Below are 23,561 nucleotides of genomic sequence, written 5' to 3' on the forward strand. Positions count from 1 at the left end.
AGTGCTAATTGTAGAAAATCTACATGTTTAATGAAACTATTAAACTCGATATTAAATCGTCTCTCAAAGATTTATTTTTCGACTTTTTAATGGTTTCTCCGTACATTTTAATAAATAATACAATATTCAAGCATGCGTGAATTTGAAACTTTTGTTTCTTTAAAAAAGAGTATGGTATTTAGTTTTATAATCTGGGTTTATGAACTATTTGCGTCTCTAACTATAATTGTTCAAACCAGTTTTTCATGGATCAAAATTACTTGTTGAGTCTATTTTAATTTATGTTATACTTCATTTAATTCGATATTATATTGTATTCGGGTACATACATGCCGTTCAACATAAAGGCCCAGTAATTTTTGAGATAATAATTGTTGTATATTAGTTGATTGGTTTAAATCTTTTGTGTTTTGTTAGATTAGTATAATATTATATAACTATGTTAGTATATATTCTACATTTTCAATCTTAATGTTAATTGAACTAAACCATAAGAGGTGGGGTAAATTGATTATATACAGCGGTATAGCAAATGCTTTGTTGAAGAAGATGTAAGTTAAGCGAATGAAAATCACCTAGAGACGCTTAATAATTTCTTGGCCTCTGGATAGCAATGCTTGGATACATAATGTAAGTATATCATTTTTAAGGAGTACAACATATTTATTGTATTATTTTTTATAATATTTTTAAGTGTAATTGTATAAAGCGTAAGTGTATGTATTAATAATTTTCGATCCATTTTTAGTAAGCATACAATTTTTATAAATTATTAATGCGAATGTGTATAGCATTGATACCAGTGATAAATTTTCATTTGTATCGCAAAGATCAGTTGGTAGGTCGCAATCCATGATTTTTAACAATTATTTTTAATAGTGGTTATATGTATGGACACCTTTATTGACATAGTACTTGATTTGAAATAAAATAAAGTGGACGTAATGTTTGGGTGAAATTATGAACTGTGTCGGGGTATGGGTTGGTAAATGGCTTTTTGTTCATTTCCTGTATTGAGGGTTTAGAGTTTATACATAACTAACGAATCTTAGAATTAATTTAATACTTTTTTTAACTGGAATGATGTAAATAATTTTTTATAAATAAATAAAAATGAAAAAATGTTTGTATTATATTACATGGAATAGTTAGGAATGTTAAGATATCCTAGTCTGAATTAAGATATTAGTGACTTGTGGACTAAGCTTTGTGTATTCAGTTATGAATACCCAGCAGCAGTTGTCTTTTTTCTTTTTTAATAGTTGCCAGGATGAATTAACTGGTTGGCATTTTTATCAAAAAATATTCCTTAAACTTAAATGTGTTAATTATTAATTTTTTTATATCTAATTATAATAATGCCTATTTACAGATTCATTTTGTACTCTTAATTTTGGATTCCTAAATAATACATTGTTGGGTGTTTTTAGAACTTATTTTATTAAATATTTTAATATTCTTAATGTTTATTTAAAATTTAAACTCTTAAAAATCTTAATTTTTGAGGCCTGGGGGCTATGCTTTTTCCTCTTAATTTGGACTAGCAGTTACTTACATTTAAATAAAAATGTATTATGAATGTAATTTTTACCTTTAATTTTAATATAACAAATTATTTAATACTATCATTATCATGTTGATATTAATATACATTGATAATGGCGTGATGAAATTATTTTACAACAGTGAGCAGCGTGTTTATTTGCCTAACCTTCGCGGGGTTGTAAATGTATGAGCTTAGGCGCTATACCGCTAGAGGCTGCAGCAATCGTTTGATCCTATAATTATTCAACCTATCGGTTTTTGAGTTTTGCTTTTCAAACTCTTAATCTTCGTATACTCTATTTGCTTATTGTTTTATATAATTATTATTAAAATATTTAAATTAACTAAATAACACTAGTAGATTATAATATTGTTATGAATTCTTCTATTTAATCAAAAAGTTGTACTGAGTAAAGGTTAAATAAAACTCTTTTTATGTTAAAAATGTTTAAATTTTGAAAAGAACATATAGCAAAAATTATGTAACGTAAAATAATTATTAGAGGTATCTTAAATAATAAAAACAATAAAAGTCCACAGTTAACAGTTGCTATTGTAATCAGTTGATTTGTTAATTTAATAAGACCATGGAACATAGATAACCATAAAAAACGAAAATAGGAGTTTGAAGGAAGGAAATAGATTCAGTATGATAAAGAGCATGAACTGTGTAAGGGGGCTATACAAAATCGTGGGCTTATGACTGCATATTCATTATCAGCTAATCTAGCTTGGTCAAAAACTAAAAGAAACCGGAAGAATATAAAACTCACTGATACTTTACTTGAAGTACCTATTTAAATAAAACATTAAATACTATTGTTATGGGTTTTTTATATTATTAATAACATGATTAATTTTTAAAGTATTAAGCATTAATAAATTATTTCTCATTATTTGATTTTTACATTTAAACTATGTATTACATTTTTTTTATAAGAATATTTGTATTAACTATTTAATTATTTAAAATGTTAAATTCAATATTTTTTTCCAAAATATTTTTCTAGATTTCCTTAAGTAGTAATAGTAATAGTAAAAAAAATGTAATAAAAAAATAAATAAAATGAGTTATATTAATTCTTTTACATCAAACAAAAGTTTCAAAACCCAAACATTTAATATTTCTGCCATTAAATTACTTGATTTATGATAGTGTTTCATAATATTTTAAGTTAAAATCATTTTTGCAATCGGCAATAGAATTGTATTAATTATAGTCATAAATAATGAAAATAGTAAAAAAGTGAAAGTTTTTTAATTATTCATAAATAATTTTTAATAATTAATAATTGTTTTACTTTTTAATACTATAAACAAAAATGGATTATAAATGTAAATTTTATACTTTTTTCCGATGATATAAAGATATAAGGTACTTAAAAATTGATAATCAGGAAACCTGTCTCTTTCTCTTCAATCAGAAATTAATATATTTTTCACTTGGATAGAACTTTTTGGTTTGAGACTTAATCTTAATAAATTCCAAATCATAACTTTCTCTAGACAATATAACTCAATCTTCTATTCATATTTCCTGCATGACACTCATCACCAACGAGTATTTTTATAAAAATATCTCGGTATATATTTTTTTAATTGTTTTTTTAATTAGAAACTTTGTACTACAATTAGTTTCGACGTTTAAGTATAGTTAAGTGCAATGAATAACAATATTAAAATATAACAAGAAGAAAGTGAAAAAAAAAAACTAAATATAAATAAATTAAAATAAGAAAGACAAACAAAACCAAGACAACAAAAATAATTAAATTTTTAAACCAGCCTGATAAAAGAAGGATATTAGTGAGATGATAATTGGTAAAATTTGTGTGAAGAAAATATGCTGGGTGTTAAATAGGATATTGAAAGAGGATATCCTAACCTAAGGGAGAGAGGATATTATGTTGGTGAACAAGAGAAGAACAATGAAAGAATAAGTGAGGGATATCATAGATCGCATTGTATTCATGTTGCATGCATAGAGGAAAGTCTTCGAGAGACAGTTTGTAAGAGTGTGATGGAAGCAGAACAGTGGCGTAACTTGGAGTCAATGGGGGGCAAGCAGTAGTAAAACTAAAAAACTGGTGCCATAGGCATTTACATTTATAAATGATAAAAATAAACACGATAATAATCTTAGTTCGCATTGTGCAATTGTGGTAATAACTAATTACCCGTCATGCAATCACTGTCATCTCTCTGCAATTCCACGTATTACGATATGAGCTTTCATATAATGATATTATTAATAAATAATAAACTGAGGCATTCAAAAAGTCAAAACGATAAATCTATTTTTATTAATTATTATACAATCCATTATGCTGTTTAATTTTTTTATGATAAAATAGAAATTAAATTATAAGTTATAACTTTTAAAGTGGGGGGGGGGGAGTGCAAAACGATACTATTGCCCCCTCAATAAAATATATGTAGGGGCAGTTGCCCTTTCTTGCGCCCCTCCCCCGTCCCCAGATTACACCTATGGAGTAGAGTGTGTCCAAATCTTAGTCGTGAGAAAGAGATAATTGTGTTTCTATTTAGTTTGAGGTTGTAAAACCAGGGATGTGAGAGTATCGTGGGTGATATAATTTTGTACCAAGTAGCATAGGTGAGGGCCAAATTGTTAGGATCCATAGGTTAAGCCATAATTTATGAATATGAAATATTAACATGGAACAAAAATTGTTCCAGGGAATCAAAGGTGGAGAAGGACTACAAAGAGGTGAAGTGGATTTTGCAATGGAGTCCTCTGTTTCATTGCATTTTATGCCAGAATAGCCGGGAACCTAGAGAATTTCTGTAACAAAACCTAAATTATTTAATTCATATAGAAGCAGTTCGATCTTGGTGAATATGGAAGAGGGAAGGGAATTAAAGAAATTTGAAGACAGACTTGAAAACTTGATGAAGAGTCAGAAACTATGAGGTTATGATTAAGGGAAAGAGTTAAAAAAGATAAAAGGGCTTCTAATATTGTGAAGCATTCAGTGGTGAATGAGGGCCTCATGATGGGGGTAAATATTATATATTATATACCAGCGTTTCTCAACCAGGGGGTCACGAACACCTTGACTTAGGGTCGCGTAGATCAAAAATAATAAAACGTTGATTTACAAAATGTAAATTCAAATCAAATTTTTACCTAATATATTAGGATGGAGGGGGGGATCGCGAAGAGATTGACTATATTTTATACCTATTTTGAGGGTCGCGACACTAAAAAGCTTGAGAAACGATATTATATACCATCTTTGAACTTCGTGGAAATTTAATATGTCTATTACCACGGATTTTAAATGTATTTATTTCACAAGATAATAACTTTGGTAATAAATAATTTTATGCTATTAGATAGATCGAAAATAGATTATATAAAGAACCCTGGTAAATGTTTATGATATTTAACATAAATTATTTAGAAATATTAAGCAATACTTTTTTTTTTATTCATTAACATTTTGGGAAAGGGGATTTGAACACCCAAGTTCTTCTCTAAGGCACAAACCTGCTGTCACATTCAACTTCTTATGGTTATAATAATCGTAAACTTCGTTTTTTAAAATATATACCAACCTAATTGTTGTGATAAATTTTAGATTCTTTTTTTTTTATGCATACGTTTGGTTTTAAGTATCTGTTTACCATATTTACTTAGTATTAAGTGTGTATATATATATATCTAGGTACTTTGTATGTTGTATTTAATAACAATAAAATACCATTAAATTTTATTATCGAAAAGTATTTTGAATACTAGTAGTGTATTTAAATAGATACGATAGTTTAAATATTTTACTAAATTGTGGATAGTGTATCCAATAGTATTTTGGATATACATTCAAAATTTATTGATAGATCACAATACGATACAATTTTTTAAATTACATTTTTAAATCCTTTCATTGAAAGGTTGAATATTTATTTAGTAATTAATAAGTAAAAGTGCTAAATTTACAATAATAATAATAACAATAACAATAATTAGAATGATAATTCATACTATCTTAATAGATATAATTTTTATAAATTAATTTATTAATTCAATTTTAATGCTCATTTTTTTTTTATAAGTAGCTATAATGTTATTATTTTAATAATAAGAAAAAAAATAAATAAGAAAAAAACTAAATTCATTAAAAATACGTTTTTTTTACTCATAATGAGACAAAAATATGAAGATGTTAAAACCATCATTAGATTCTTCTTCCTCCTTAACAAATTCTAGTCATTCGGAGTACATAGATTTAACTTCATATTATGCACCAAAAAAAATTAACTTTATAAAAATAAATATAAACATAAATACTGCGCTTGTCTAAAGAAATGTATTTCTAATTTTTTTTGTGGAAAGTTTTAGGAAAATCACTTCAAAACTCAAAAAGTAGTTTCACTGAATCACAATACTAAAAATTAATTAATCTCTTTATAATATATGTTTACTTGCAAGACACTTGTATTCAATTTAATGAGTCGAAAGTATATATTGTTTAAGTCGTATGATAACTGTGTGTGAATGTTTGGCTCTGTGTTCATTTTTTTTTCTGTCGACAGCCATGCGTCCTAGTCAAGTAGTAATAATTTTGTTTATATCCGATATTAAGTTTTAATTATACTGATTATATATTTCTTCCGGAATGTGTACTGTATTTCTTCATGAAATGTTAAATAATTGTCTTAATATTATTAAAGAAATTAAGATAATTATATTTAGATATTAAGAAATTAGATAAAAACATATGTTTCTTATGACGAATAAGTTATTATTTATAGGTATTTATGGCGCACGAAAAGCAAGAAATGTATTCGTATTACAGATATGATTGTCTATTATATTCATTCCATTGTGGTTTATATTAATATTATTCCTCTAAATTAATTTCTTGGTTATTTTTATTTTTTATTGACAAATTAATAGATTTACATGTCTGGAGACTCCACTTTTTTTTTCAAGCACAGCTGCGTAGCACTCTACAATTGTATGGAGCTGTAGGGCTACACACGGAAAAAGATTAGGTGATTATGTCTCTCTTAATATCATTCTTTATTAAACGTTATACAATATTTCTGTATACATGTCTAATAAATTCCTTTAACTAGGAAATTATTATAAGTGCATAACTCTTTCTTCAACCCTTAGAAATGCTGTATATGTATTCATTTATATATAAATATACTGGCTGCACTTCAAGATGAGACAGAAATACTAACCTAGAATTTAATACGTAAACTTTGATATTGTTGCAATTGGGCTTGTTCTTCATTAATAGTATACCTAAGCTAAAGTTTTGTCTTTTACATCATAATATCCGAATTAAACGTTTGTTGCAATTTATGATTACACCATAATTTTAAAACATATGATTTTAATATAGGTTAAAAAATAAAAATAAAATCACGTAGAAGCTAAATTTTAATTACACCGGAACCTTTTAGGATAATTTGGATTCAGCCAATAGTTTTTATATTAGTCTAATATTTTTAAAATCAAGTTCTCTGAGTTATAATTTTTTAGGAATCCAGAGCAGTGTTTCTCAGCCACTTCGACGTGACACACTGACGTGCCGTGGAATTAGTTCAAGTGTATCGAAAAGTATTTTAAATGACACAACATATGAATTTATATTTATTTAATATTTTGAAGTATATTAAGTTATAATATCGTTTAAGACTAATGAATCTAAATGTTCTGATTTAATTAATTCTAATAAAAATAAAATAGTTATGCACTAGTAGATATAAAATTATATTTTTAATTACTTTATTTTATAACAATGAATCATAAAGTATGAAGTATACTAATGATAAGGCATCAGCTTTAGTACAAACATTGTAAAATTATCTAGATTCTATCGTATCTGACATGACACGCTTCTAAGATTCTACATCATTACGGGTTGTCTATTTTACGCTGTCGGAAAGCGGTATTATATGGATTCATTTGTTACATATTTTTATATTTAAAAATTCCTAAAATAGAAGCAATCCAATAATAATAATTTTTAGTTAACATACTGAATTCTTGAAGCTTATGCTCGTGTATTATTTTGTGAGCAATATTATCAAGACTAGCTTAATTGATTAAAAGTCTATAGGCTCAAATGCTAACTACTAATTAACTTACTAATGCCTACTACTACTTTTTACATAAATGAGATCCGCAAAAAGAAAATTATATTTATTGAGTAGTAACTCGCTCATCACCTTTTAACATTAATATTTTTTTACATTTTATTTATGCGAGAAATGTGCCTGATGTTTTTAACGCTAATTATTTTTGCATTAGATTTTTATCTTATTAAAAGTATAAAAATAAATTATTTTTTATTTTAATTGTAATTTCTTTAATATTGGCTATAGAATATTTATTTACTTACCATTTCTTTCAGCAATTATTTAATTTTTTTTTTTTTATAAAAAAACAGACCTTTTTATGTATAATTTTTTCACAATACCGTTGAAAAATTCCTTGCTTTATTTAATAAATACTTCTTCGTGTGTTTTTAATTCGCTCGTTTTTTCGATTTTTTTGTCAAAGGCGAGTGGGGTACTAATCTTTACTTATTGTATTTTCTGTTTATTTAAGTATATTATAGATATTTTTACGTATTTTGCCTTAAGTACATATTTTCATATATCTCTCAATAATTCTATTTTGTCCTACAAATTTCGACAGTTTTTTCCATTTACGATTTATTAATTATTCAATACAGACAAGTACCCATGTTTCCAAAAATACATAAACAAAATAATACCACTTATTGAATTTAATCAACGATCGATTTATGTTCGATATTTTGATATTTTTGACAAGAAAAATTACTTGAGTTCAAAGTTTAGAACTTGTAGAGGGAGCTGTAAAATGCATAGAACAAGTACAAGGACCATTGGGAATTGCAGTTAAAGAAAAAATGTACAGTGTATTAAATAAAAATCTTGGTTTTAACTACCTAAAATTAATTAAAGATGTACATTGTGGAATGAACGGGATAAAATTACAGGCTGATCTCATTCCTTTGAACATTGGAAATATGAAATTTGCACCCATGACTTCTGTTGAAGGCGAGTGTTCTTTTAGTCGGTACAAATCTGTGTTTTGACCAAACCGTAGATCATTTAACTTTGAAAATTTGAGTATGTATATAGTATCTCATTGCTATATAAATTACAAATTTTGTAGAGCGATTTCTATTTTTTTTTTTTTGTAATTTTTTTATATTCCATGATTTCATTTTTTCATCAAATATAAAGCGATTTGTTATTACATATATAATTTATTAATTATTAAATATTTTGATTTATTTTAATACATATAAAACCGAGCCTTAGTTATAATAATAAATCTTAGTTTCCGAGGCAAAGCCAGGGTTAGGATAGGTTAGCTAGAACATTAATAAAATATTAAATTTATTATTAATTATTATTTATTTAATTTATGTTTATGTTGTAGTGTAAAGAAATATTAAGTGCCTTTATTGTAATCGATTACATACTTAACGATTGATTAGCAGAGACATCTAGCGGTCAGTTAGTGTTTATTCAGTTGTAGAATGTACCGATAAATGTTATTTATTGAGAACTTTCTTTTGCTGTGCTTTTGTCTTTCTCTAATTGGTTTTCGGCTGGTATGTTGAAATATGTAATAAGTTTGAATTTAAATAAAATCAACCAATTAAATAATAAATCAATTATTAATAAAACATTTTTAACTATCATACATTTGTCTCGTTCTTTGGTTATTCAGTTACAGACCCCCGTATAGCAGAACAATATCTACATAATTAGTTGATTGATCTTAAGTTTAAAAGTCGTCGTTACTTTTCGAATTATTTAATTTAATTATCACTAACTCTCAGTTTACTCAGCTACTACAGCTTACTATTAATTAAGTAAAAAAAAAATTGTCCATGATGTTACATATTTCAGAAAATATCGTTAGTTTTGTAAAGTTCTCTATAATAAGAAATTGAGAAATAACTTTTAATTTTGTTCGTTTTGCAATTTATCTTTAAAGCGAGATTTATCATTAGATCTTTTAAATGATAAAAATTGACTCGTAAAAACCTTAGGTAGATCAGAATCAGATTATTTTCCATAAATTCATTAGCTATCATAAATTTGCCTATCGTTGGTGTAAATTAATAAATTTAGCTGAACGACTAAATATGACATTTGAACTAGTAAAATGTTCTTTTAACTGTATTGTTGCATTATCAAATGTTAAATAAATTACAATGACTAAAATATTTCATCAAGTAAAGCAATAATAAAGTAAAGAAATAATCATCAAAATTTTCGTAAAAAATCCTTATACTACGCTTTCTTTCTTATTGAAATTATGATATCTCTCATTTTTATTTGATTTCTAATGTAGCTATTTCATTAAAATCTCTGTTCATGGATCTCCATTTTTATTTGATATGTGCCATCTCGTTAACGAAAAATTACGCAACGTTCATTTAAATAATGTTTATTCGCTGTAAACTAATTTTTTTTTTTTTTGTAGAAATAGTGTAAACTTCGGTAACGCAACTACGGGGTGATCAAGCACATATTTGTCTTATAATGGTGTTATGAATAAAATAATAATATAATATGAATATTTGTTATATGAAATGTTGGGGGGTATGAGTTCATAAGTAGCGCTCTCAAGATTTTAACTCTAGTTTCGCCACTGATAAACCTATTGTATCCATCATAAAAAAAATATATATTTATAATAACAGCGTTAAAATGGGTTAATTTATATATATCTATAAACTAATAGTAAAATCAGCAGTTTTAATTTAATAGACCTATTATTCATAAGCTACGTATATACTATTTAGCACCACTTAACTGTATGTGCTTTCTATTCATTTTGATTGAAGAAAAACAACAATTAGGAAATATTAAACCTGTTTGTTTTTTTACTCATTATTACTTGACAGTTTTAAAATTAAAATTAGCTTAATTTAAACAACTTTTTCATGTACCTTGTTCTTAACCGAAAGTTATTTTGAAATTAAAAAATATAGACATTTTTAAATTTTTGAAAATCTTGCAAAAATACATCAACTACAGTCTAAGAGACTCGAAAGACGAATAGACAGTAGAATAATAAAAACAATTACTTAGTAGTGTACAAATAAATTATTTGAAACTATTAATATCAAATTCAATTGATGATTAAATGATAGTTATAATTTATAGTACAGCCATATGGGTATACAAAAATACGAATATATTTTAGTACGTTTACTGCTTTTATGTTTAAAATTAATATTATAAAATAATACTTTAATGCGAATAAAAATATGAATGCGTCAGTCCGATCGCTTTAATATTTTTATTACTATTATTATTTGCAATACAAACTTTTCAATGATTAATATTCTTCCTAAAAATTAGAAAATATGTGAAAACTTTCAAACTTTAATTTTTGCTGTTAAGAAATTACCACTCCTAAAAATTTGCCACCGGGATAACTTCCCCCTTTATAACCTCCCTTAACTTACCATTGACCATATAATTCTATTGAATTTGATATAGGTCATTATATATTTTAACCATATAATCTATGTATGTATAACAGGTTTTGAATTGTGCAGTGAACAACATTTTTACATTTTTGTTAAGTATATTTTATCATTCATCGATTGCAAAATATAAAAAAATTATGTATTGGGTAACTATGACACTTCTATAGCCCTATAAGATCCATGGTATTTGCAATCACCTTATTCTAAATTTTACACTTAAGTCCCCGTTACATTAATCCATAACAATGTTTCCAAATCTGAAGGACGTAAACACATTTCTGAAGAGTAGAGGGGAATGAAAGAAGTCACCACAAAGTACATAAATTATTATTATTAAAAAAAAAAAAAATAATAAAAATAGTCTTTACATAAATTTATTGTATAGTTTCTTTGCAAAATGTAAAAAAAAAAATTCATTGCACTTTTCAATTTAAAAAGGGGATTTTAAAAATCTTCAAGGAGACGTAAAATAAAAATGGTTGGGTTTCATTGATCTTTACTATATATACTCGTATATTAATCAGTATTACATCCAGACAATTTATTAAATAAGGAGTATTGAAGGAAAGAAAGAATGATCATCAATAGATGAAACAACAGCAATCGAGGTTATAGATATATGGTCGGCACAATTACTTGAATTATTTTATGCTGCTCTTCTAGAGATGTTACTTCTAATAAGTTATTTCTAATAAATATTGATAAATATTATAAATATTTTTTAACTTTATAGAACATTAAGAAAATTACTTAAAACGTAGCTACATCAAAATTTTGATCAAAAACCCACAAAAAATTATTATAGACAGGTATTAGTTTTCTTTTTTTTTTTGATATTATACATATAGTTCGCTTTTTTTTCAAAATATAACATGAAATAGTTCGGTTTTATGACTTCGAATGACTTGAAATTGAATTAAATTAGGTTAGAATTGAATTAGTTTTAAAACACTAAAATACGCTTGATTTAACAAATTTCAAATTTTTCATTCTTTCATTAAGCACATGTGCAATACAACTATTATTCTTTTTTGTTTAAAGAAACACATACTTTAAACACTAGATTATATACTACACTATACTGTACATCAATTATTTTTAAGAATTGACTGAACTCGACGAAGAGTTAATGTTTGAACGTATAGATTTATGCTCGATTTTTAAAAATTCAAAATTTTGATCAATTGCCAAAATGTCTGTATTTTTAATTTCAAAATTATTTTTGATTTTAAATAGGGTACATGAAAAACTTGTTTTAATTTTGCTAATTTTAATTAAAAAATTTATTACAAAAATATACTCAATATTATCTTATAAACGATTCAAATTTATGTCCGTTATATTTCATCCATGATTCTTAACGTCATATGATTTAAGTTTAGGTAACTGCTTTAATTTAGTATGTTTGGCAGTTTTGAACATTTTTCGATGATTTTGTTTGAAATGCTAGATTAATAATTTAATCTAGAATAATCGGTGTGTTGAACAGTATTAAATTATCCCCAAATGATGTAATAGCGGATGAATTAAAGACTCAATATAAGGCAAAGTTATCCAAATGTATTATTAAAGTATTGTCTACAACAACTTAATTGTGTGTAAGGAGCACCATTTTGTTGAAAAAACTAATATCCCCGTTTAGCAAATTTAATTTGCTAGTCGTTAGTCAATTAACTCACTTACTTAATTCACCTATACTGAACCTCTTAAAAACCGACCATTTGCAATGCTCTTAATGTAGAGACCTACTCGCTTAGTCGCCGCGTGTTGAACTTAGCTGGAGTATCATCGGACAGATCGCGGTACACGCTCACTTTAGCACGATTTAACTCATTGACAAGCAAAGAGCAAATTTGCCCATTGTAATCGAGGCATTAAGTGTACTATAAAAATAAACGTAAATGAATATAACTACTATTTTATTAAATTTTATTTAATTAATAAATTATTTTGATTTTGATTTTTTGATCTATATACTTAAGTCATTTGGTTTTTTTTTTATAATTAATGCTGTATGATAATCATATTATTTATATTTGAGAAAATTTATTTTAATTTTTTGTAAAAATTACTTTTTTATTATTATATTATTTTATAAGAATTAATCTTATCATTTGAAGTGGGAATCTATCATTCCTCATATCATAGGACTTCCAATTAATCAATCCACACTACATATTTGTTCCCTACATTATTAGGAAATTCATTACGATCACCCAATTTATTTATTATAATTATTTACCCAAAAACAATTATTTTGCTCATTTATCACTCTATTACTGCATTCCACCTGTTCAAATTATAGTGAGCCGGTCTCGAAAGTCCAACTCAAAACAAGTTTAACGACGAGTTCCACCTTTTGTCGTTTATTCAGCTTTTTGTTCTTATAATAACATTTTTTAAATTTTTAATGAATTTTGTTCCCACCCCCACCCACCATAACTTTTTTATGGGCCCCTATGATGTAAATTATAATTTATTTAAGAAAACAAAATAGATACTTAAAGAAATATTTTAATGATATATTTGATTTACTGAGATAAAAGAACGGCAGTTGAGAACATACACATCAACTGCCTAGTTAAAAATTTAATTATACTTAATTTGTAGGGATTCTACGACCAGTATTATAGTATAAATATGGGCGTAGTCTCTGGACGTGTCAAAAATGAGTCAAAGGAGGTATGCGTTAAATAATCGTCATCAGGCATGGGGGTAAGGGGGTGGACCCTAGCCCTCTCAGAAAACAGTTCTGCTTCCTCGCCAGCCCTCCCCCTCCATTGAAAATTATGTACGATATAATAAAGTCATATACAATTATTTTTAAAAGAGCTACATCAAAGAATTTATGAAAAATATTTTTCAAAAATTTTTAATTTATGTAAATACTTTCGTATTTTCGAAGATTTGTATTTTTAGTATTTAGATAGACTCTGAATTGTTTTTATTTATTTATCTTATTTGTTTATGATTTATCACCATTTGTTCGTTTTCATCTAATTTTGGTTGTATGTTATGAAAATAATAATAGCTATATTATGTTATACGATACGAAAATATTTATATTTTATTTAAATAACCTCAATATTTGTTAAAAAAACCTTAATTCATGTAAAAAAAATATTTGCCCCACTCTGTCCCCCCTGGAAATAAATGCTATTGCTGTGCTTGAAGGTCTTATACCTGGTTCATTCTCACGCCTTGAAAGTAATGGGCTAAGCGCTTAGAAACTTATTAATCCGAAAATAATTTGGAAACTATGCGTTAGGTTTCTGAGCTATAAAACAGAAATCGACGTACGTTTACATTATAAATAGTGAAAGGAAAGGACTGAGTATAAATACTTAATATAACTTATCAATAATTGTAATAATTGTTTTACATTGTTCCTACTAATGTCGGGATCTGAATATAAATGTATATGTACAAAATAAATTTGCTTAAAAAAATCTAAATATATATAAAAAATATAAAATGTAACAGTAAATATAAAATACAAAGTGTAAAATATAATATGTAAATTATAAGAATATAATATAGAGGAATAAAAGGCGTATCGGATTACAACAAAATCATGTATATTAAAATTTAGTATTTTTTTAATTCTGTCTTTATTTCAATAATTTATCTTTAGAAATCACAATTAATTCGATTGGCGAATAATTCAACTCACTTAATTGGTTTAGGTTTTCTAAGAAAATTAACAATTGTACGTCATACTTGTAATTATTGTAAATTATCTATTAACAATTATGATATTATGACTATAAACTTAAAATTGTTAATAAAATACGCAAAATTACATGAAAAATTAAAATATTATAATATAATACTTGAAAATTAAAATAATAATTAATAGTTTAAATTGTTATTTTATTTTTTGAAATTCAGCCAATTTTCGAGGTAGAAAAAAAGTATTTCTAAAAGTTTCTATAAAAAAATTGGTTCATCCAAATCTAATGTCAATAGTAGGTGTTGTTTAAAAGCAGGGGATTATTTAGACTTACTTCGGGGGGGGGGGGAGGCGATTCAATTTTTTTTTTAAATTCAGGCTCAAAATTATTTATGTCGTGTGAATTCTAAATATTTGTAGTTTTTTTTACCACCTATCTGTGTTGAAAGTGTTGAAAGTTACATTTGTGTTTTATTTGATTTTTCATTAAGTATGGACCCGACAATAAGCCCAATTCATTATTCACAGCCACGCATAATTTGATTTCATTGTAAAATTATCCACATTAAAAAAATTTGTAATGTCTATCTCACATACTCGTATAATCGATTTCTTAAATACGGATATCGTGGGGGGCGATCGCACCCTTCGCACTCCCCCTTAAATACGCCTGTGCTTAAATGTACTGCCTAACCAGTTAATTATAAAATAATGCTACTCTTGAGCATTTTGAATTTCTTTGTTTTTTGGATGAGCAAATCTGCTTTAAAATATTAAGTTTGGTTTTTAAATAGGAATGAAATTGATGACAAGAATTGTTTATATTTATCTTATCGTCATTTTTGTAATAATATAAATAATATGAAAAACCACATACAGAGATTATTTTGATTTAATTAATGATTTATTTTCAAATTTTATGAGATCATTTTATGTGAAACTTTTCTTTTTTCTTCATAATTCGTTCAAGTTTGGCTACATGCTTGATATTTTGATTTTGAACATAATTACGGACCTTTGTAGTCTTATGTGAAATATAAATATATATATATAAGTCTTTCATTTTCTACCATTGCCGATTATGCGTGTACAAGAACAAGGTACTCTATTTAGTGCGGTGTGCTTGAAGTCGAAGAAATATCGGAAAAATAAATAAATTTTAGCTGGGCCTTACTAAAATGCAATTTGCGCAAAACTGGACAATGATTACAAGGTTCTAAGTGATGAAGAAAACGATTTAACAAATTTAAACCTAACCGAAGATTTGGCTGCAAATTTCATATTTGAAAGTACACCCCTGGATATACGAAAAGTTGTTTTTATTGAGTAATACACATATATCACCTGACAGTGTATCACAGGTAAGTAATTTAAAGTAATGGAAGTATAAACTATAAAATAAGAAAATAAATCATTAAAATATTATATTCTTAATTAATATATATATTTTTTATTTGTTATAGATTGAAAATTAGTAGTGCATGAAAAAGTTATAAATATTGTATATTTTTAATTCATATTATTTTATGTCCTATATTTTTTATACGGATTCAAATATCTTTAAATAATTACCTCTTTTTTTACTCAATTTTTTTTTAATTCTGTTTTTGTTCACTTTAAAATAAATAAAATGTTGAGATTTTTAATTAAAATTAGTCTTTCAACACTTATTTCTTAGATGTTTTATGGTATAAATGAATATTCAAACATTTTTTTAAGACATGAATTTACAATCACTAGACAGATTATGTATAAATATTTTTCTATTGACTATTGATGATTAGAAATTTATAATTTGTTTAATAATACATGAAAATTATTAACCTTTTCAAATATTTTACAGTTTTTAAAGCTTAATTTTTAGATGTTATTCGGTATATTTTGTAGATAAACAAAGTAAATTTCTTGGAAAACTGAATTAAAATTTCAAAAGATAATAATTAACAATATTATATTAGATAAAGCACCTATAAAATATAGTTTTAAGTTTAGAAATTTATTAAGTGTTAGGTTACATAAATACACTATCAAATAAAAATAGATTTTTTTAAATTTTTGACACGAATTTAATAAGTTTATTTTGAAGCGATTATAGATAAAATATATACCCAATTTTATGAGTAAAGTTTTATCTAGCTCATTGTTTAATATATTATTCTTATAATAAATACAAAATGTGGTAATTAAATAACGAGCATTTTTAGTTTTAAAACATTTATTTAGTATTTACAATACCGAGTTTATGCATTCATGCCTTCACAGAACTATCCTCCGAGTCCAGCACACTTGGTCCAACGTTCTTCCCATTTCCGGAAACACCTCTGGAAGTTAAATTCTAGAAGTTAAATTCTTCAAAACCGACGTTCCGGCACGTTGAATGTCCTCTAAATCATCATAGCCATGTCCTTTCATTAGTTCCTTCAATTTTGAAAATATTCAGAAGTCCAGTGGAGCCATTTCAGGGGTGTACGGCGGACGGGGTAGCGTTATTATGTTCCTACTGGTCAACATTTTTTAATGATGTGTACGTCGTCATTGTCATGGTGAAGGATCCAACCATTTTTGGCTAATCCCGGCCTCACATGAGTCATTGGCACAATCGCTTATAAACTTATAAAATACAATGTAAACTACTGAAGTCACCGTTTAACTATTAAGAAAAAATTCTCGATGTCGAAGAAACAGATACGCATTGTCTTGATTTGGTTTCGAGACACCCGGACTTTCGTGGGACGCTCTCCCGCCTCTTCAACCCACTGTTTTCTCTGTCAACGAGTTTCAGGGTTGTATTGATAAACCCAGCTTTCATCTGCCGTGATAATCGAATTCACCCAGTCACGCCCTTCACTCTGAATTCGTTCAAGAAAGTCCTTGCAAATCGATCGTCGAAAAACAATTTTCACGTCACACATTTTTGTACGTTATGACACTATGCTACTAACTTTTAAAAATCGCAGAGCACAAAATCTAATACCGATCACTATCAAACTTAGTAGACTTATGTATAAGCTTGTGAAATTTACTTCAACACATTTTCAAGATATTAGTGTTGCCATTATAGAAACTAGAAACAAATTCTGGTTATTTAATTGCCACACCTCGTATCATAATATATGGTTTATATACATTTTTTTACAGATTTACTAAATTGATTAGTTTATTCGGTTGCACAAACGATACCAAGTAAAAATCGAGTGTCCTATACAGTAATATGTAACTCAAATGCGTACAGTTCAAATAAGTAACTTTTCATAGTTGCTAAAAATTTTAAATCATAATATTAGGTAAATATTTCATTAACAAATGCTTCAAAATAAACTTGCTTAAAGACACGCTTTTACAAATTACTTTAGAATAGCATATAAGTAGACTGTGTCATATGTATTTAACTAAGTATAAATAAAATTAGAGATTCAACATAAAAATTATGTAATGACTATTGCTCGTCAAAAAATAATAAATTTACATTATTTTAAACCTATGACTAGTAAATTGATTGATTGAGCTAATAAATTCGTATACTTATGTGTGTGTAATTTTTAATAGTTATTTTTGTGTTTAGTTTAAAAACATTGAAAAAAAATTATTTATTTTATGAAGATAAATACAAGCCTTTTTTTGATGATGTGTAACAATATTTTCAGGTTTTTCCGTTGGTGTTTTATTTATATCGAAAAACTACCAAGAAAATCGAAGAATGAATACTTTACGAGATCAAGAATCCAATTTCCGATGAAATGACTATATATATGAAACTTTTGGTGCAGTTTTACTACGAGAAGTGTATACGAAAAAAGAAAGATCAGTGTAAAATCAATACTTTCTTATACCGCTCAGAATCTAAAATTATATTACTACAATTCAATCGTAATATCTGAACCGTTGACAATAGGAAATTTTCAGTAGGTAATCCGAATAGTAGAATTATAGGTAAAAAGTAAACGTTTAGTGCTGCTGTCATAGATTAGTTTTTAGATTTTTGAATATCTAAATTATTTAAATATTATGATATGTAATCATAAGTATTGTGTTAACTCGAATTTCATTACGTAAACAGAGCGTTTATTATTTAATTTTATTATTAATTTATTTTTACCCAACTTATTATAGTTGGTATTTGGATTTTATTTGATTTATGATTACAATTAATTTGTATATAACGTGTAGATATTTATCCTATTTATATAAGAGCTATTTACTCTTCTGAAGCAATGCATTTTGAACAGTTTTGAGCGCTATGGAGGGAAATAATAACTCGAGTCCTAACAAATCGGTTCGTAAATGGTTTTTGTAAATGAGGCTAAGTAAACAATTAAAACAATTTGGTATTACGTGGTAAATAATACAATTATAAAATGTAAACGCATTACTAAAATAATATTATGTTATCATTTAGTTTTATATTAGTTTTTCTTAGTATTCTCAATCGGGTTTATCTTGCTCCGTCGTTTACTGCTTATCGTCTGCTTCTAATTAAATTAATTAATCGTATTGCATGCGCTACGACGATTCTCCGGGTACAGTAAAATATACTCGCGTGATCCACGGAATTCGTACGAAAACGTTTATAGACGGCAGCCATAAATCACAACGTGATTTATGTGGGCACCTCATTGTGATACGGAAAATCAATAATGAACCGGGTAATCAACGAGTCGGTGGGGTTCTATATCAAGGCGACATTTGAGTATAAAAATGACGTCGCGCGCTAAGCAACAGTCGTCGGGATAAATTTCTTTTTTCCGGTATACCGATGACCCGGGATCGTGTAGAGATGTACTTACTGTACTTGAGCTCGTAAATCAACCGTTCGTAACATTTGCTTCATAACTTATCTAGACACCCGCCTGTACATTATCATTATAATACTATCATTGATAGTCGTGTGGACTGCATTTTAACGTACGACGACGCGTGTGTTTATGCGTAGCGGATCGGAGTGACTCGGAGAGGACTTGCCATTACGTCGCCGGTCGCCGAGGAGATGTCCGGGAACGAGACCGCCGGGGAGACGTCGACCGGGAACCACTGCGACGCGGCTCTGGCGTCCGGGAGTGGTGCGACTGCGAGGAGCACGCGCCGCACGGTCGCGCACCAACGGATCAGCAGTTGGTTCGACTCGGACGATACGGATCGGGAACCGTCGCCGTGCTCGTCTGCCTCGTGGTCGCCTCCGCGCGCGCGCCGGTCGCCGTCCGTCTCGATGTCGTCGTTCGGTTCGCCGTCGCCGCCGCCATCGCCGAGGCTCGACTCGCCGTCCGTGGAGTTCGAGTGCGCCGTGTGTTCGGAAGCGTTCCAGACGAAGGCCGAGATGAAAACGCACATGCAACAGTCGGAGGGTTGCGGCAAACAGGTGCTGAGAGCGTTCCGGTCCAAGCACGACCAGCAGGGGTTCGACGCGGAACAGCGCGGGGACGACGATCACCACCGCGAGCCGCCGGGGACGGAGCGGCCGAAACGCCAGTTGACGTGCTACGTTTGCGAGCGGCGGTTCGACCGAGCCGACCAGCTGGCCGCTCACCTGCGCCGCAAACACGGTCGCCCGGACGTGGACTGCGAGACGTGCGGCCAACGGTTCAGCCGGCGTACCGACCTGAACCGTCACCGGCGCGCCGTGCACCTCCGCCAGCGGCCGCACCAGTGCTACGACTGCGGGCAGCGGTTCGCGCAGAAGTCCAACATGCTGGAGCACCGGCGTGCCGTGCACGCGGCCAATCCGAAGGTGTCGTTCAAGTGTCCGCGGTGCGACAAATGGTTCTCGCGCAAGCACAACATGACCGTGCACGTGCGTGCCGTGCACGACCGCCAAAAGCGGTTCAAGTGCCCGTTGTGCCCGCGCTCGTACGACCAGCAGTCCGGCGTGGACAAGCACTACAAGGCCCTGCACGCGCCCGCCACCGATGGCGTGCCGCTGTTCCTGTGCCCGGTGTGCGGCAAACGGTTCTCCCAGAAGTCCAACCTCACCGTGCACCGGCGGTTGCACGACCCCATTCAGTTGCTGTTCGCGTGCCCCGTGTGCCACAGGTCGTACACCCGCAAGGCGGCGCTCAACAAACACGCCTGTCGTCCCGTCGAGGCGTGAACACCCGCCACGCCCACCGCCACGTGAGTTATATCATATATGACGTACGCGCACGCGCCAATTGTCCCGTGCGCTTGAAGCAATCCCGAAGCATTCACATTCATTTATATTACAAACGACCCGCGTCCGACATAAATAATTATTTTTGTTTTTTCGATTCCGCTTTTGTAATTTTAATGTTTATTTCCCGGTATACGAAGTGTTTTTTTATAATTACGATCCACTTCTGAATTTATGATTGGTACGTTGCAGGCTGTATTTTAAATCATTTTCTCACAAACATTTATTTATTAAGTTATTTCACTAGATGTCTTATGTTTTTTTTTCCGATTTTCTTCCTTGTAATAAAAAAAATAAAAATAAATGTAAATTGATAAATAAAACAGTTTGAATGTCAAACACGTTAAGATACAGTAGAAATGGAAAATTATTTTAACTTTCAAACGTAATGATAACGCTATGATTGAATAATTATGAATTATGCGCAAACTTTAAAAGTAATTTTAAGATAATATAAAATTATTTTGATTATTTAGTACAAATATTATATATAAATGGTTAGACGCGTGTAAATAATATTAATTGATATTTTTTAAGAAAATAAGTGTTCAATCTATTATACTATATATACGTACTATAATTCCGTGTGTCAATGTTACTCTAGGTTACAATTTATAATATAGTACTTAAAGAAATATCAATTTAATATTAGGTACGCTTATGTCTTTGAATCGCTTATTTAAAACAAGAAATAATATTAATTATACTACGATACTTAGGTTATATACACCGTTTTCTTTTATAATTGTATCATTTTAAATCAATGTAGACATCTAAGGACAAAACAAAATACGCTCAATTAAAAGAATAATCTCATATATATTTCATTATGGGCCATCAGTCTTCTTCTACTCTTTTTGCATATATTATTTTTATTTTACCATAGATTAATTATTATGCCTTTGATCACATACGTAATTAGTATAATTATCGATTTACTAAATTTAATGATTTTATTACTTTGTTCCCCTTAAAATGTAGAGCTCGTAAGCATTTGTCCCTATATAAATACTAATTATTACTTGGCTCTGGGTGATTTTACACAAATGAATTTTAACTATTAATTATAATATAAAATGTACAACATAATTGAAAAACTAGAAATAGGTAACTAAAATTATACATTATAATATTTTTATAATTTCGCTCAAATTCTATAACAATTTATTAAGTATAAAAAAAAAAAAAAAATATATAAATTAAAATATCATTAAATAATGTTGGGACCTAGGTATTATTGTTGTTTTCTATAGATATAATTTTATTATTATATTAGTTGAGTATTTTTTTAAGGTAAAATCTACAACTCAGCTAATTGAATATTGTTTGATTAGCTGTCTAACTAGATATAAATGGGTGCTCATTTTGAATTAAAAAAAAAAAAACTTAAAAAATGACCTGGGATATTTCAGATCAGGCGCGCCAATGAGTATTGAAAGTATTACATTCGTATTAATCACCATTCCATCTACTAAATCATTTTCATTTTTTCAATATTATAATGAGTTAAAAAAAAATTCTTGATATATTATAATTAATCAAATTGGCATGTTGAAAAATATGTTACATTCACTCAGAACATGAGATCGGCGCCTTTATATTGTTGTGTTTACATTAAGTTAAGTAATTTTAATGATCTGTGTTCAATTAGTATATAAATGTATGGGGTTTTTCAATTGTATTTTACGTAAAGTTAATAATGCGTTTGTGTGTGAGTACAAAATTTTTATTACGGGTAATTAGATGTAATTTAATATGTATGCAAAATTATTATTATTTATCTTTTGTGAAATTATTAGTGTGTTATAAATATAATTTTTAAGAGTTATTCATATTAAATTAATTGGAGTTTTAATGATTTTTTTTATAGTTTGAAACCTGACACCAATTGGCAATAACAGCATTTGAAGAACTCTTTAACTATTTCTTAATAAAAAGAAAAATTAATTAAACTAATGTTTTATAAAAAGGCTTCACTATCTTGACAGTTTAAGTATGAGCAGGCCTTTGCGCAGGAATTGTCCAAAGGGGGGGGGGGGGGAAAGAATCAAAATTATTTATGTTATGTTAGCTAAAAAGTTAATAAAAAAAACATGTTCTAACGATGACTGCATTTACAACTATAATAAACAGGTGGAAAATGCGTGAACGTTTAATTGAAAAATGCATTAAATCGAGCGAATTAGCTCTGTTAAAATAAAAATAGAATTATATACATTTTCTAGTTAGCTTTACTTTTATATAATGAGGACTAGTTATATTTTTAGTATTAATGTATGTAAAAAAATTCTCAATGAGGGGGGGAATTAAAATCTCCTTTGCACACAAGCCTGAGTATGGGTTTTTGGTGTTTTAACCAAATATTTTTGCTGATCTCTGATTTATGAAAATTGCTGGAAAATTTCAAAATTAATTATTACTTACAGTTTATTTTAATTTAAATTATATTTGAAAATCTAGAACACTGCCGGAGAAATTAAGAATTTACATCAATACACAAAAGTCTTGTAATATAACTATTATTGAAATATATTTATTAGTTAGTTTAATGAAAAATGTTATTAGTACGACAATGACATGATTTTTAGCGATTAACTCACTCAACACATAAACCATTAATAGTTAAAAATATTTCTAAATAAAAAAACAACTATTACTTTTATAAAAATTTATAAAT

General features: G+C 28.4%; 1 protein-coding gene across 7 annotated transcripts; it reads left to right on the plus strand.

The window, feature by feature from the left end:
- Positions 1-422: 422 nt before the first annotated feature.
- On the plus strand, positions 423-22,938 carry LOC112684229 (zinc finger protein 664-like). Of its 7 annotated transcripts, none has more exons than XM_025555620.1 (3): positions 423-630; positions 18,387-18,549; positions 19,673-21,155. In XM_025555620.1, exon 3 carries the CDS (start codon positions 19,727-19,729, stop codon positions 20,822-20,824), a length of 1,098 nt encoding a protein of 365 aa, XP_025411405.1. In that variant the 5' UTR covers positions 423-630; positions 18,387-18,549; positions 19,673-19,726; the 3' UTR covers positions 20,825-21,155. The 7 variants fall into 7 exon arrangements, with proteins under 7 accessions (XP_025411405.1, XP_025411408.1, XP_025411407.1 ...); XM_025555617.1 differs by lacking the exons at positions 423-630; positions 18,387-18,549 and adding exons at positions 18,895-19,385; positions 22,755-22,938 and having other exon boundaries at positions 19,673-20,847; XM_025555623.1 differs by lacking the exon at positions 18,387-18,549.
- Positions 22,939-23,561: the final 623 nt, after the last annotated feature.

This window comes from Sipha flava, unplaced genomic scaffold (assembly GCF_003268045.1).
Source record: "Sipha flava isolate LNK unplaced genomic scaffold, YSA_version1 246_pilon_pilon, whole genome shotgun sequence".
Classification (NCBI taxonomy): Eukaryota; Metazoa; Arthropoda; class Insecta; order Hemiptera; family Aphididae; genus Sipha; species Sipha flava.